At 50.9% G+C, this 16,399-nt stretch overlaps 1 protein-coding gene across 3 annotated transcripts in view; it reads left to right on the plus strand.

Annotated features, from left to right (window-relative positions):
• The window catches only part of ACVR2B (activin A receptor type 2B), a 40,328-nt gene extending 23,933 nt beyond the window's left edge, over nt 1-16,395 (plus strand). For 2 of the 3 annotated variants that reach the window (XM_034992221.1, XM_034992213.1), the window contains exons 3-11: nt 598-707; nt 869-1,020; nt 1,100-1,243; nt 1,640-1,783; nt 2,325-2,473; nt 4,238-4,352; nt 5,086-5,224; nt 5,317-5,447; nt 7,095-16,395. In XM_034992221.1, coding sequence (XP_034848112.1) covers nt 598-707; nt 869-1,020; nt 1,100-1,243; nt 1,640-1,783; nt 2,325-2,473; nt 4,238-4,352; nt 5,086-5,224; nt 5,317-5,447; nt 7,095-7,289 — 1,279 coding nt within the window. In that variant the 3' untranslated portion in view covers nt 7,290-16,395. The remainder of the gene's footprint in view (nt 1-597; nt 708-868; nt 1,021-1,099; nt 1,244-1,639; nt 1,784-2,324; nt 2,474-4,237; nt 4,353-5,085; nt 5,225-5,316; nt 5,448-7,094) is intronic. The other variant, XM_034992216.1, reaches the window with a different exon arrangement.
• The last annotated feature ends 4 nt before the right edge of the window (nt 16,396-16,399 follow it).

Here is a 16,399-nt window from a genome sequence, read left to right on the forward strand (position 1 = left end):
CCCCTCCCCTCCTGCCTCAGTCCCGCCGGAGCCCGCCCTCCCCTCCCCCCAGCCCCGCAGCCCGCTGGAGCCCGTCCTGTCCTCCCCTCCCGGCACCACCCCTGCCTCCGTCCCGCCGGAGCCCGCCCTCCCCTCCCGTTCACCCCCGCAGCCCCGCTGGAGCCCGTCCTGTCCTCCCCTCCCCTCCCCTCCCGGCACCACCCCTGCCTCAGTCCCGCCGGAGCCCGCCCTCCCCTCCCGTTCACCCCCGCAGCCCCGCTGGAACCCGCCTGTGGGCCTCAGGATGTGAAAGCCAGGCTGGTATTTAAGGGTAGGGGGAGACCTGGGCCTCTCCAGACAGCTCCGTAGGGATGGTGCCAGGGTCCTAGCTTTCCTGCAGCTGTGTATACCCTGCCCCAGTCCAAAGGAGAGCTCTTTGTGTGGACCCTTGGCTTTCCCTGCCCGACTTTGGGTCCCACTTTAGGGGAGGTGGGTTCACACTGTCCCCTGGTGGTTCCCCGTGAGCTTCTCTGTTGCTGGGGAGGAGTGGGCTGGGCAGGCCCCAGTGAGGCTTGTGTCCCTCAGCTGAAGGGTCTGTGGGAAACTGTGTTCCTCCAGGCAGGAGTGCGTGGCCACCGAGGAGAACCCCCAGGTGTACTTCTGCTGCTGTGAAGGCAACTTCTGCAACGAGCGCTTCACCCACTTGCCGGAGGCTGGGGGCCCGGAAGGTGAGGGTCCTGGCGGGGGCAGGCTGGGGCCTCTCCTTGGCCCTGGAGCTCTCCTCTCAGCTCCTGAGTTGGGTGGGCAGTGGCAGCAGGGCTCTCTGGTCGGGCTCCTGAGGTGTGTGGGTGGGCGGGCTGTGTGACACAGGGCTCCGTGTGTCCCCCAGTCACGTACGAGCCACCCCCGACAGCCCCCACCCTGCTCACGGTGCTGGCCTACTCGCTGCTGCCCATTGGGGGCCTCTCCCTCATCGTCCTGCTGGCCTTCTGGATGTACCGGCATCGCAAGCCTCCCTACGGCCATGTGGACATCCACGAGGTGAGACAGGGCTGGCAGAGGGCAGGGGTAGAGGTGGGGTGGCCCAGCCAGACCCTCTTAAGCCCTCCATCTCCCCCAGGACCCTGGACCTCCTCCTCCATCCCCTCTGGTGGGCCTGAAGCCTCTGCAGCTGCTGGAGATCAAGGCTCGGGGGCGCTTTGGCTGTGTCTGGAAGGCGCAGCTCATGAATGACTTTGTCGCTGTCAAGATCTTCCCACTCCAGGTGAGTGAGTGAGGGGCCTCCAGGTCATCCACCCCTGCTGTCCAGCTTGAGCTGTCCCACCCCAGGGCATTCCGGGCCTAGGCAGGTAGGATGAGAGAGAGGCGGGCCCCACTGAAATTTTCTTGAAGGGCTGGGGTAGGGCTTTGCAAAACCTTGATCCACTCTGGTTTTCAAGGGTTTGTTTTTGATACCAGGTTCTGCTTAGAGGCCTTGGACACCAGGCCTGGCTCTGCATCTCATTTGGTGGGTGACACAGGGCCACTCACTCCCCTCCCTGGGCCTCAGTGGCCTTGTTTGTAAATGGGGGGGGTGGATGGGGGCACGGCTGGTGTGGGGTGGCGCTTCCGCCTCAGGGTGGTGTGGTGGCAGTGGGCTTTAGCCGCATCCCTGCCTTAGGACAAGCAGTCATGGCAGAGTGAACGGGAGATCTTCAGCACCCCCGGCATGAAGCATGAGAACCTGCTGCAGTTCATTGCCGCTGAGAAGCGAGGCTCCAACCTTGAGGTGGAGCTCTGGCTCATTACGGCCTTCCATGACAAGGTGAGTCATGCTTATGTACAGGGGCTCTTGAGATGAGGTGGCCTTCCACCATAGGATGACCCTTCCTAAGTGTGGATGTGAGTGTCTACAAGAACTCCTGATTCTGGGATACATTCTTTTTTTTTTTTTAAAGATTTTATTTATTTGACAGAGAGAGACACAGCGAGAGAGGGAACACAAGCAGGGGGAGTGGGAGAGGGAGAAGCAGGCTCCCTGCAGAGCAGGGAGCCCGATGTGGGACTCGATCCCAGGACCCTGGGATCATGACCTGAGCTGAAGGCAGTTGCTTAACCAACTGAGCCACCCAGGCGCCCTCTGGGATACATTCTTAAGAATAAGTGCAATGACTTCATGATTAACACCCTCTGACACCCCCCGCCCTGCAACCCCTCCTGGCCTCACATACCTTCCATGTCAGTCCCAGTCTCCCAGGAGGGGAGTCCGCCATTGGTCCACTGAGACAGTCCTCCCGGGGCCAGGCTGGGTCCTGTCCTGTCCTGTACCCAGAGCCTGTGCCCAAGTTTTGTGCTGTCTCCTGTAGGGCTCCCTCACGGATTACCTCAAGGGGAACATTATCACGTGGAATGAACTGTGTCACGTGGCAGAGACAATGTCAAGAGGCCTCTCGTACCTTCATGAGGATGTGCCCTGGTGCCGTGGCGAGGGCCACAAGCCGTCGATTGCCCACAGGTACCTGGCTTAGCAGTTGCCCTCCCTGCGCTTGGTGTGGAGCTGCAGAGAGGGTTGGAGGGTGAGAGCAGGACCTGGGGTGGGGCGGAGTGTCCTCTGTTTCATAAAGATGCTTAGCTGCTCTGTGGTGGGCCCACCTGGCCCTTCCCCTGCCTTCCACCTGTGTGTCCTGGGCCTGATGTGGCCTCCAAAGCTGGTTTTCTCATGCCCTCTGGTGGCCACACGAGGAAGTGCTGACTCCCACTACTTTGGAGGGTTGGTTCAGCAGTTCTCAAACTTTTTGGTTAGGATCGCTTTACATTCTTTTTTTTGTTTTGTTTTCTTTTTCTTTTTAGAGAGAGAGAGTGTGTACCCGTGCTCAGTGGTGGGGGGAAGGGCAAAGGGAAAGGGAGAGAGAGAATCTGAAGCTGGCTCCATGCCCAGCGTGGCTCCATCTCACCACCCTGAGATCATGCCCTATGCGAAAATCAAGTCAGATGCTTAATTGACTGAGCCACCCAGGCGCCCCAGGATCTCTTTACATTAAGAACTTCTGTGTACGTGGGTTATATCTACTGATATATGCTGTATCAGAGTACACACATTCTGTTAGTGTCAGAATGATGACATCACATGTATATGTAGCCTCCGGAAAACTCTTCTCCTGAGAATGAATTTACAAAAAGACAAATAATGGATTCTGAATGAAAAAAATTCTGGTCTTGCAGTTCTCCTGAAACAGTGTCAGGGACTCTTTAGGGTTCTGGGGCTACTACCCCTTGAGACCACCATATTAACTGATCATCGTAGTCCGCACTAAATGCAGGCACTACCCTGAACGCTTAGAGACGCCAGGCCAGCTCAGTCTTGTCACCTGAAGGGAGAGGCCTGTGAGACACTCGTCATCGGTGAGGTAGGGGTGTTTTCCCAGCCCCGTCGTACAGAGCAAGGAACGGTAGTGCAGAGAAGTTGAGTAGGTTGTCATCAGACCTAGTCTAGTGTGCTTCTGTGCCTCTGAGGGAGGGCAATGAGCTTGGATTCCAGGATTCAAAGCTCAAGGGCCCCTCATGGTAAGAACATCAATGACATTTAAGGTTGACGGTGTGAAATTGCAATTTCTGTAGGTCAAAAATGTTGACTCTTCTGTATAGTTCGATCTAATAGTAGTGCACAGTGAATGTGCTGGGGTGGCCCTAAGCATGTGTGCTTACTACTCCCTGAGCTTCATCCTCACAACAAGACTGACACAGGCGCTGGGGAGACCGAGGACCACACATACCCCTGCTAGCACGAGGTGGAGCTGAATGCACACACCAGCACCCTGCTCTACCCCTCGGGCTTGCACAGAGACCCGGGCAAGTTCATTCAACTTGTCACTCCCATCCTGGGCCATGTACCTTTTTCCCCAGAAGCCTTCATCCCAGGCCAGTAGGCCGGACCCTGCCCCCTCTGAGAATGCAGAGGCTGGCCTTTGATACTGTGGGGACTGGAATGGGGTCTGCCCAGCTATTGTGGGAGGTGTTGCTTCGACAGCTGTGGCAGAAGTGCATTGAGGGGTTCTCAAGTCGAGGGGGGTGAGGGGTGGAAGGGTGCCCTAAAGCTGCCTGCCTGTGCAGCCTCCTAGAACTCCACCCTAGTACAGGCCCTGCTCCCCACATAGGGTGGGATGGCCTGGTCTGGGGTCTGCTGGGGCCGGAAGGCACAGGCTCTGGTATCTTGGGGGTCAAGGAGCCAGGAGCAAGGAGCACAGTATTCACCTTCATCTCAGTCCACCTGTCTCCCCAGGGACTTCAAAAGCAAGAATGTATTGCTCAAGAGTGACCTCACAGCCGTGCTGGCTGACTTTGGTCTGGCTGTTCGGTTTGAGCCAGGGAAACCTCCGGGGGACACTCATGGGCAGGTAAGGAGCCTCAGGGGTACGGGAGGGGGGCTGGCACAGGGGTGGGCACTGCCCTTCTGGTGCCCGGCTGGCAGGACACAGGGGGCAAGGGTCACTGTGAGCTCAGAGCTGTCCGGGAACTCCAGGAGCAACACTCGTCTTCCCAGTGGGGCACCCAAGCCTGGAGGGCAGCATGATCTCAAAGGCCAGTTAGTCAGACCCAGCTTCTCCGCTGGGGTTGGTGCTCATCCTTGTAGCCTCAGTCTCTCTTTTTCCCTTTCAGCGGAATTGTTAAGCAACGTAAAATAGAAGGAGCTCTGCTAAGAATCCAAACCAAAAACCTAGAAAACGTACCTAAAAGTTAAGCCTGAGGAAATTCTCCTAGAACAATTGCTGTCAGTATTTTTAGGTATTCTTCAGCCCCTCGGATTTTGATCTTAGTCTCAGGAAAACAGCCACACCATGTGGGTGGCCCCTCGTGCTGCTGAGGTTGAGTAAAGAGGCAGCCGTTCCGTGTTAGAGTACTGTTGTCTCGACTGCGTGATATTTACAGTTATCCTTGAGGTGTCAGATGTACACCATGATCTCTCGTGAGCTCCCCACGAATGTGGTGAATCAAGGGTTGTCCCTGGCAGTGTCCTCTATGCCACCATCCTGGCCCTGTCTGGTGCCCTCGGGTGGTGGCTCTCGTGTGCCACGGTGAGTCACTTTGTGCGTGGCTGTTGATGGGACCCCCTCCCCTGTCCTCGTGTAGGTGGGTACGCGGCGGTACATGGCCCCTGAGGTGCTTGAGGGAGCCATCAACTTCCAGAGAGATGCCTTCCTGCGCATCGACATGTACGCCATGGGCCTGGTGCTGTGGGAGCTCGTGTCCCGCTGCAAGGCTGCGGATGGTGAGTGGGGCTGGGGCCCCGAGCGTCTAGGGGGTGGGGTGAGGAGCCACGAACCCTTGGGGTGACCCAGCTGGGCTCTCTGTCACCCCCAGGCCCTGTGGATGAGTACATGCTGCCCTTTGAGGAAGAGATCGGCCAGCACCCATCACTGGAGGAGCTACAAGAGGTGGTCGTGCACAAGAAGATGCGGCCTGCCATTAAGGATCACTGGCTAAAGCACCCGGTGAGGGGCCTGGGTGGCAGGGGACTGTGTAGGGCAGCAGAGAGATGGAGAGAGAGGACGCCTCAGGCAGCAGGACCGTCCCCTCCTCCCCTTTGGGGCCAGAGGCCACTTAGTGCACTGTCTCCCTTCCACTAGGAAAGTGTCTGGGGAGGTTCCAGGCTCGGCAGGGAGGCGGCTCCAGGTTTGGGCCCAGAGTGATGGGGTCTGACAGTCCGTTTCATCGGGGTCTGTGTGGCCTTCATGTGGACCATTTGTGGAGGGGAGCCACTGGCCCTGGGCCTGACACGTCTGGGTTTGAATCCTGGATCTGCCCATCGATAGCTGTGTGGCTTCTGGCAAATTGCTTTATTTCTCTGAGCCTTTGTCTCCTCAGGGTAGTAATAGATTTATTTTTTTATTTTTTTAAAAGATTTTATTTATTTATTTGACAGAGAGAGACACAGCGAGAGGGGGAACACAAGCAGGGGGAGTGGCAGAGGGAGAAGCAGGCTTCCCGCGGAGCAGGGAGCCCGATGCGGGGCTTGATCCCAGGATCCTGGGATCATGACCTGAGCCGAAGGCAGACGCTTAACCCTCTGAGCCACCCAGGTGCCCCAGGGTAGTAATAGATTTAACTAGTTATTGTAAATTGCTTGGCAGGACACTTATCACATAAATGCTTAATATGGATTAGCTCTGATTAAATATTCTCTGTTCTCTGCCTTTATTATCTTTCTGGGCCTGGACCGAGCCACGTGGCATCTTGTCTCCTCCAAGCTGGGGATATTGTACAAAAGACCCCTGCCATCAAAACTGTTTCCTGTCTTGGAAAGACACTTGCCTTCAGCTCCATTGAGCCCCTCCCCCTGCGCACCTCCCGGTCCTTTCAGAAACAGGACAGCCTTGAGGTCACTGGAGGCTAGCAGTCTACCGTACATAGCATCAGGGGCCAAGTTCAGTTGCAGTGCTGCTCCCTGGAACCCGGGGCTGCAGATGGAGAAAACTGAGACACGGGGACATATAGGCTGCGCCGGAGTCTGTACCTTCGCTTCAGACTTTCTCAGTCTTCCAGGGCAGACATGCTGGGGTGGCCCGGCCAGTTCCCTGATGAGGAGCCCACGGTGCAGACAGATCTTGGGGTGGTCTCCAGCAGGCTGGAGAGCCCCTGGATGTGGGCATTTGCCTTTCCCGGCTCCACTGTGTGTGTGCCAGCAGAGGGTGTCATGCCACGTGCCCCGGACTCTCGGGAGGGGCCCCAGGGCTGGTGGGGAGTAGGGTGGGATGAAGCCCTCCTCTGGTCCCCACTGTAACTGAGGCTGCCCTGTGGGCCCCTACATGATTTGGGATTCATGTAAGATTTTGTTTGAGTATCACTGCCCCAAGGCAAGCAGCTGGGTCTGCCCCAGGAGGGGCCCAACCCCGTCCCTTCCTATGTTGAGGCTGTGGAGGGAGTCCAGTGGGCTCAGGATGGTAGCTGCTGGGAGGGAAGGCATCCTGATTTCTGCAGTGTCCCCTGGGCCCCTGCTAGTTCACCTGCTGCTGGGGGTGGGACCAGTGGGCTCTCTGCCTGATCCTCAGGAACATCCTCAAGTTTGCCTGTCCCCCATGCTTGTCTTCGCTGAGGGGCACTGACAAGGCTGTCCTTTCCCTCTCCTCACTGACGTGCAGGGCCTGGCCCAGCTCTGCGTGACCATCGAGGAGTGCTGGGACCATGATGCAGAGGCTCGCCTGTCTGCGGGCTGCGTGGAGGAGCGGGTGTCCCTAATCCGGAGGTCAGTCAACGGCACTACCTCGGACTGTCTTGTCTCCCTGGTGACCTCCGTCACCAATGTGGACCTGCCCCCTAAGGAGTCGAGCATCTAAGCCCAGGAACGAGTGGATCTGAAGAGGAAAGGAAAAAAAGTTGTGTTTTGTTTTGGAAATCCCATAACACCAACAAACACATAAAATGCAGCTGCTATTTTACCTTGACTTTTTATTATTATTATAATTATTATAATTATTATTATTAATATTATTTTTTGGATTGGATCAGTTTTTACCAGCACATTGCTCTACTGTATCGCAAACAGCGGACACGTCAGCAGGCGTTGAGGTGCTGAGCTGTGAATGCAGAACCAGCGCCATGCTGAAGAGCCTCAGCCACCTCCTGTCCTTTGGGGTTCATTTTTCCCGCTTTCTCTTTGTTTGTTGTCTCAGAATCTGTGACACAAAGAAACCCATCTCCTGTCTTAGGAAACTTAATGCTGCAAACTCTACCTAGAGGAACCTTTGAAGACTGTTACATAAGAACACACCTTCCTCAGAGGAAGAATTTCCCCCTGCCCTCATCCCCCTCTCCCCCCCCCACCTTTGTTGTTTTTCTCCCTTTTTAGACAGTGAGTTTAAGAAACAGCAGATGTATCTTTCACGGATTAACGGGTGTTGTCCTGACCGAGGAAAAACGGGGATGAGAATGAGGATGGTTTGGACCGGAGTTGGAAGGGGAGGACAGAACTGGGGGGGTTTGGAACAGAGCTACACTGGACTCGGGCACATTCGGAGCAACATCCTTTGCTAGGAGGCTACTTCTCAGGTAACCAGGATTCGAGGGGAAGGACCGTGTGGAGGCCGAACATTAATGGCCAGAGCGGGGTTTGGAGAAAGTCTGAAAACAGGTGTGGCTCTGACCCATCTGTTGGCCCTGACCAGTTTTTTCCCACTGACTTGGGCTTGGGCGTTGGACAAAACGTTTTCTCTGCCCTCATTTTAAGGTTAGGTAGGGGTAGAAATCATCATGTTTTAGTGACTGTATTCCTCATAAGACAATGGTGTAAATATCTTAATGGAGGAAAAAGTTAAAACACGTTGCTTCCTCCTGGTGCAGTTCAGGGAAATGCCCATGGGGCGCCCTGCACAGCCAGGGCAAGAGGATTCCCTGGGTGGGCTGCCATGGCCTGCCTCTGAAGACCCGAGTCCTGCAGGGCTGGCTCGGCCTTGTGTGGTGACATCGCTGTCCCTTTATGTGGCTCGTGCACACGGCTTTCTCCAGACCCCTCAGAGAGGTGCATATTCTAAAAACCGTTTCTCTATTATGCCATAACCTTGCTCTAGTCAGTGAATGTTCCTAATGCTGCTGTTTCAACATTTGAATTTTTTTAATTTATGAAACATGCAAATTTTTTTAAAAACGAAAACACACATCCACATATACACACATGCTTTGCAATGTGGCTTCCGAGGTTTAAATTTTGAAAAGTAAAAGAAAACTTCACGACCACAGACCACCTCAAACCAGAAATACCTCAGAATTTTCTACTTGTGTAAGTTTTATTATATATTTTATTAGTTGTGTTGTCTCGTAGTAAGTATATTTTAATGTAAGTTGGCTTTTATGACAAGAAAATTTAAAAGAAATAGAGAAAAAGAAAAAAAGTTGGAGTCTTCTAGGGAGTGCTACCATTTTTGTTTGATAACGCCCCCTTGTAAATAACTGTCAACTGTAGATTGGCTGTCTGCGCCGTCTGGGCATTCATCACTCTTGTTTGTGAAGGCGTTTCCCTCTGGTTTCTCGAGACTTTCATTTAAAAACTGGATCTCTTTCATCTTGAGGGTAGGTGAGTTGGTGAGCGATGGGGAGAGGTTGACCTGGGTGAGAACGGGAGGGGGGCGCCTCCTCTTGACATGCGTGGAGGTTCAGATCTTTCCCTCAACCTGACTGGTCGGTGTTCAGAATGCGAGGTAACCCCACTTTAACTTGGTCAGACTGTGGCCCTTAGACGTGTTTGAGGTCATTTCCCTCGAGCCGCGGCGATCGTGGAGGAAGCGATCGTGGAGGAGGCCGGTAGCGGCTGTGTGAGTCCGCCCGGTGACTCGGGACAGTGTGGGATGGAGGGGCGTGTCGGGAGCGGCGCGCTCGCCCCGGGCCCTGGAGTCCGTCTGAGCGCGCATCTGGGGCCTGCCGCTGGGCTGTGTCTCTTTCTCTCCGTGCTTGGGCACAGGGTGCTGTGGGACGTGTGTGCGCGCCACTCGCAGAGCTCAGTTTTTGCTTCATGGGTCAAGCTGTGAGCTGGCCAAGGTGGTTACAGGGACAGGGTTTTTTGGTTGTTGTTGTTTTTGGGGGTAAGCAGTGTTGTCTTTTTTTTTTTTTTAAACTGTTTTGTGCTGTGGTATTTTTCTTCCCTCAGAATAATTTTTAACAGCAAAACAGGCCTTACAGCAGTTGCTTTTCTTTTCCACTTCTTTCTTTAAAAAGCTTTAAAATATTTATTGAAAAGTGCCATATCTAATTTCTTTAGCTTTCACCTCAGGCAGTGCATCTCTACTTTTCGGGCATCTGCTTTGCACCCTCAGCAACAAATAAACCGCTAACACATGCAGCTGATTCGCCACAAGAATGATCAGATCCCTTATCCTACCCAGTGTGGAACACTAAACCCTGCCTCTCCATTTGGTTTTAGATTTCCTGTGGGAGATTTTTCTTCTGGCTTGATTCTTGTCAGAACACATCTTTGGCCTGGCTGTGGAGGGTTGAGCTGTGGCCTTGGCGTGGGACCTGCTGGTCAGCTCGCAGTACCGACAGGGTGGGCCTTCCCGTTGGCCTACATGCCTTTTATCTGGGTGGGCTCCCTCTTTGCTGATCCTGAGCTCCGCTGCCATCGGGCCGTGGCGCCAGAATGAAGTGTCTGGGGATGGTTCCTGTGTGGTGTGGCGGGGGGGAGGGGAGTCTGGGAGCGCCAGTTCTTTGGGCTTCAGGCTGCCTTTCCCTCATGCTGTGGTGTAAAAGGCACCCATCAGGCAGTATCCCTGACTGCTGCTGATGGCAGAAGAGGGTGAGTGATCCTTTTCCAGGGCATGCCCCTGGGGGCCTGGGCCGGTCTTTTGCCTCAGATAAAGTGTCTATGCTGTCATGTACTCTTTGGGGAGCAAACCATTTAGAGCTCTGGTTTATGTTTATTGGGTTATAGGGCCTCTGCCTGTGTTCTTTTCCACAAAGATTTCATGCAGTGTCTACTTCTAGAGGGCTCAGAGAACTACTCCCCCCCCCCCCCCCCCCCCCCCGTGGAAGGCTGGTAGGAGTCTGGCATCATTTTGCCTGCCTGTGGGAGAGGCTGCCCCACCTAGGGTGAGAGGGTGGCCAAGTCAGGGGAGGGAAGGAGCCAAGGATCCTTGCTCCTTCCTTTCTAGTGTTCTTCCTTCCACCCCGGCTCCTGGCTGTGGGGTGGAGCTTTGGGAGAGAATGTGTCCCGTTTGAAAACGTCCGTGATCACTGGGAAGATATCCCAAGCCAGACAAATACAGGAATGAACGAGGAGGAGGAAATGAGTGGGGACAGAGGCCACTGTGTCACACTGTCCTGCAAAGAATTCTTAATGATGGGCCAGGGGAGGCCCTGGACAGAGTCCTTAGGGGCTGGCATCAGCCAGGTTTTCTCCTGGGACCATTGGTCCCTCCCAGGAGTCCTCTGAGTGAGTTACTCAGGGTGAGGGCTGTAGGTGGAGTGTTCTTAGGAGGAAGGGAGACCTGGTTGTGAAGGGTAGTGGTGAGTATCATTGGCCCATCATCGGCCTTCACTGTTGAACATGGCTGGCTTGTCCTTCATTGTTCAGCAGGGCTGTGTAGGTGTAGGTGCCCGGAGGGATCAGTGCTGCCTGGGGAGCATGTGTACCAGCATCTTCTGACTCAGAATTCCTCCTGTCTGGACTTGGGTATGTGTGGAGAACAAGAGAGATCTTGTTCAGCTTTGAACATCTTCAAGTGGCTTGAGCCCCCCACTCAGATATTCTCTGCCCAGATCAGAATCTCTCCTCTCTAGGCCGCTGAGCCAGTTCTTCACTGCCCCTAGGGGCCAGGCCAGTCTTCTTGTCATGGCTTGTCATGTCATGCTTTAGAAAGCAAAGCAGGTGACCCAGCACTTTTCTGCTGTCACCTCTCTCTCCAGTTGCCATGTTCTTGCTCCCTGCTACCCTGACACACTGAGTGCTTGAGCTATGTATGTGGTGTTTCTTTGGTGGCAAGCCCAGCTGTGCATGTGTGTGTATGTGTGCTGTGTGTGGCTCAGAAAGCCTGTCACGTGGCCCGATGCTCTGAGCCATGAGGGTAGGGAGGCGGCTGTTCTACCTGGAGTGGGAGGACTGGGTGGCCTTCTTGCAAATGGAATTTTGCCTTTTTTAGGATGCAATGTAAAGTTCCCAGTACATACTGGTAATACAAGGATTTGGTGGTTTTTAGCAATACAGTAAGCATATGTATGTAAGTGTTTAGAATTGGTACTAGAAGTCGAACAGCCAAGTGTTATTCCTGAGAACTTGGCTCACTAGATGAGTATCTGAATTGGAAAGCATTTCCTTGTAGCTAACTCAGTTTGTCAGTCCCAGCTATTTCAGTAGCCTGTTGGATTCTTAATGGCTCATCTTTGGAGAGATAGCCAGGCTTGGTTCACATTTCACGGGCTCTCTAGACCACACCTTTCTAAGAAGCACAGTGAATTGACTCATCTACCCTCCCCACCTCCCATCCAGGGTGAGCAGCCAGAAAGGAAAGAGGGCAAGGTAGCTTTTTCTCCTCATTTGGGTGCCATGAATTCCTTAGTTAATGGCTGTTTATAAAAGCTGAACTAATTAGTCAGTAGTTAATAGGTGTTCAACCTAGTAATGACGAGTTTAAGTCTTGATTAACAGTAATGTTTTAGGTAAAGAAACAGGCCCAGTAATTCAGTTGATGACCTGTTTATCTTCTCAGTCTAGATTTAATGAATTCAGGGTTATATGCATAGTTATTTAAGTAAGATTCCTGGTAGTTGATTTGTAACCAGCAATCCACCTATGAATGTATCCCAAACCTTTAGAAGGCTTGGAAAAGTTTTTTAAAATAATGACTTAGTTTTGTAGCAAAAAGAAATTGAGGTTTAAAATGCCCCCCTTGGAAATTAATTCAGTTGACTCAGCTACATTTTAAAAACAGTGGGTCCAAGAGACCCATAAACTCATCAAATAAAAGTCCAAATTATCTAGAGGGATATTTTGAATATTTCTATTTTATACTCATTTGGGGTCCATTGTAAACTTTGGGTTTGGACAAGATTTTGAATTTAAACAATTTGTCACTAGTTAAATTTTACCAAGCTTTTACATTTTTGTGACTGTATCTTCCAGGTGTGAATGAAGCAGGACTTTTGATTGTGGTACTCCAGGTATCCCCGTAGTGCCAAAACCAGTGATACTTTATTTGCTCCTATGGCAGCTTGTAGAGAGAATACAAATGGTTTTCCCTCATGAATTAAAATGCATAGTCTCTAAATGCCAATGTGTGGTGATGGGCCCTGTGCTGCCCTTTCTCTCCGGGAGTATCTTTGGGCTGTCTGGGGCCTATGCAGTTCTGAGAACCACTGCATGCCAACCACAGGACCCTAGAGAAGTATACGCTCGGGCACATGTGTGTATGCAGTGGATTATTCAAACGTGGGCTCTCTGGACATCTGTGGGAAAGTGTTACATTTATTTGCAAAGTTTACATTTTTGAGCTCACAGTTATGAAAAGTATGACCCATTATTAGTGAATGCTTTTTAGGCAGGTGAGGATGGGTTTGTTTTGTTTTGTTTTTTTAACAAATGGATGCATTCTGTCTTGAGTCCTGGGGATTTCTGCTGTTGGTTGGGCATGGGATCATTCTGTTTCTCCCAATCACGTTTGCATCGGAATGTTGTTAGGTAGCATTGTAAATAAAAAAATAGGTTCTATAATAGAGATATGACACTTGAAATTTTACTTTAAAAAATCTATAGCTCTACATATATATTTAGTTATATCACCTGACAGATTCTTCTGCACAGTGTGGAGATTGTTTTATACCACAGATTATTTTTATAAAGTCTAGTGAGTTTGAATGAGAATGATTTTGTAATCAGAGTAATGAGCTTTACCTTTCAGGATAAATGTACACTGGAGTGTGAGTGGTGTGGAGCTCTTACCTAGTGCTCATATGGATTCTCTCGATACACTGGCAGATTGGAGGCCCTTTATGGGTCTCATTTGGCCAAAACTCCACTTGTGGCTGTGTGGGACAGTGATGCTCCGGCTCAGCTCCCTGCAGATTGGGAGGCGAGGGGCTGGGGAGCGGCAAGAAGAGCCTGCGGTGTGTTTTACATTTGTGCTTCCTCCTGAGATTTCTTCTGAACAAAGGGTTCTGAAGTTAGAAATGAGTTTGTGAGTTCCTGCCACAGGGTGTAGTCGTATGAAGGTGTTTTGAGGAACAGAACTCATATGGGAGTGCATATTGGGGCGGGTTGGGACGATTAAGATTCAGGCTATAAACATTTGAAATGAGAGTTTGGTGATTTGAGGAATCCACAAAACTGAATTATTTAGGACCAAATTTTCCAGTTTTCAGGACAGAAAGGAGGGTGGTGTGTGGACACAGCGATCAAGTGAAATGGTGAGCTGCCGGGCACATTGTGTCTTCTCTGGTCGGGGCCTCTTGGAGGTGAGAGTGCTTGGGGCAGCTCCCTGCTTTGATCTAGCGAGTCACAACCGGGAGCCCTCTGAGGAAGCTCAGAGCCCCCTACCAGAGGGCATCTTCCAGCTGTCACATGGCCCTTCCTGCTCTTCCTGCAAAGGTCAGCATGACTGCCAGGGGATGGGAGGCGGTCTTCATGTTAGCCTTTTTATTTTGGGGTAGAGAGTGGATGGTTACTTGGGTGAGCCTTTTGGATGGGGATACAGGGAAGGTGAATAATGAAGCTCATTCTTTGTATCGTCATTGTAAGTCCTGAGGCCCAGCTGAAGGCCTGTCCCCCAGACCCAGGCTGTGGCGCTCAGAAGTACACTGGTTGGGACGGTTTTGTCAGGAGAATCCCTGATGTGTCATTTTATACCAGCTGTGCTTTTTATTCAGTCTGGTTCAGAGTGAAGTTTTATACTTTACCCCTTTTATGCTTGGAGTAAATTTAGTTTCAGCAGGTCCACTAGCAGTCCGGGAACCAACCTGTTGTTCCTTTCCCTGCTCCCCGTGAAAGAACGTTTCTCTGCTCTCCAGCCACGTGTCTTGGAATGTAATTCTGTTGTGCCTTTGTTTTTGTCACTTGCCTCCCCCCAAAAGCAACTGCTGTAAGCTTTTTTCTACTTGTCTTTTCTAGCCCGAGACCCCACCTTTTTCCTTTTTCCCAGCTGTAATTTCTGGATGCAGTTCTGTACTCCAGGTATTTGAAGAACCAGTTACCTCAGACCTCATGTTGAACCGTGTCACCATCTGGGTCCTCTCGATACTGCAGGCTTGTAACATACACACGCAGGAACCCTGCCAAGTATGGGCACTTACTTGTTTTAAAGTTAAACTCTTCCCAAGGACTGAGAAAGGGGCTTCTGGCAAGCTCTTCACTGCACTGTGGTGGGATGGGTCTAGAGTGTCATCTGAACGGTGCTTCCTGGGTTCCTCTTTGAATTCTGCCGTTTTCAGTATTCTTGTGTCTGAAAAGGCAAAGTGATTCAATTGGCTGGTCTTGCACACAAATTAGTTCCAAAGATGAGCTCTTTGTAACACATTTCCAGTCATTAAAACTCAAACGTAGAACATTCCTCTAAATGGCAGGATTAAAAAACCCACCATCCACCACTGTGCATTTTGGGAAGATGTCTGTAGCATATGTTGCTGTGAAATTAGGCCTTGCGGGATATGGCTGTTTGTCATTTTGATGTATTTTAAATAAATATATATATATTTTTAAAGAGCCTTTTTTACCAGTTCAAAAAGTTTAATTAACCAGCAGTCACCACATTTGAATTTTTGTCTCTGGGGCATAGATGGCAGACCAAGATTAAAAGTGGTAAGTCAGCCATATGAGCATGGGCTCCCTGCCTGGGCTGTCCTGCTGACTGTGGGATGCCAAGGTCAGTGTGTTCCCAGTGGGTTCTGATCAGCCCTCAAAGTGTTTGCTCTCTGCCCTGTTCAGTGGACTGTTGACTTCAGTCCCTGCAAGTGCTTTAGCCCAAGTGGGGTTTTCTCAGAGCACTGCCACAAGCTAAGTGTATGTTTAGCCAAATAATTTCTCCATTAAGGGAAAAAATGAGCTCATTCAGATGTTACCAGCAATGACAGAGATGAGAGTAGGAAAGATTAGGCAACATCGGGGTTTTGATTTGGAAAGTGTTCAAGTCACTGTCAGAGGCCATCTGAGAGCCAGTGATCATATAGAGATTCTTAGGAGACCTCATCTGGAAGTGTTAAGACCTCCTGTGAGTTGGAGGGATTGTTAAAATGCCAGCAGCTTCCTCCCCCCCATTTTTTTCTAGAATTCTGTAAAAATGCAAAGAAAATTGAGTGGTACTTAAGAATTGAGGGTGAGGGTTACCGCAGAATAGAAGCATACTTCTAGATTTCAGTTCCATGCCACAAATCCACACAATGCCATTTTTCAACTGTACAAAAGAATCTGCTTACGAATTTGACATGATCGTGGTAGCATCAAAAGGCCGAATTTTTCACCTGTTAATATTTTTCCACATTTGTCCTTGAATCTGAGTAACTTTACAGTACTGTAAATTTAACTTACATTGAGTTTGATGTCAATTCTTGTAAAAAGAGCTTCTGCATGTAACACACACAGTTAAAGAACACAGCAGAATACAAAATTTGCAGGACCAATTTTGGAACCAACAGAAAATGTCACCTCTCATTTGCCATCTTTATGTATCAGTTTTACCAGCTACTTCTAAATTTGTACATTATGTATAAGGAAAAGAAGGAAACCCCCTAAGGCTTGTCTAACTTAGTGGAGAATGTGTGTGTCGGGTTTAGGATGGATAGCGAAGTCTTACTGAGCTGTGTTATCTAACTTGTATATAACCATTGTAATTAAAAGTCTGGATTCACCTGTTTCTTGCGGTTTAAAACAATGAGTAATTACAAACTCTGGAAATGTGACTAGTATATGACTTAAGGTGTAGAAGTGAGGAAGCTCTTCAAGTACTAAAAATAAAGACTTCTAGTTTTTGGCTCA

The sequence above is a fragment of the Mirounga leonina genome, unplaced genomic scaffold, assembly GCF_011800145.1.
Source record: "Mirounga leonina isolate KUSES-001 unplaced genomic scaffold, KU_Mleo_1.0 Mir_115, whole genome shotgun sequence".
Taxonomy (NCBI): Eukaryota; Metazoa; Chordata; class Mammalia; order Carnivora; family Phocidae; genus Mirounga; species Mirounga leonina.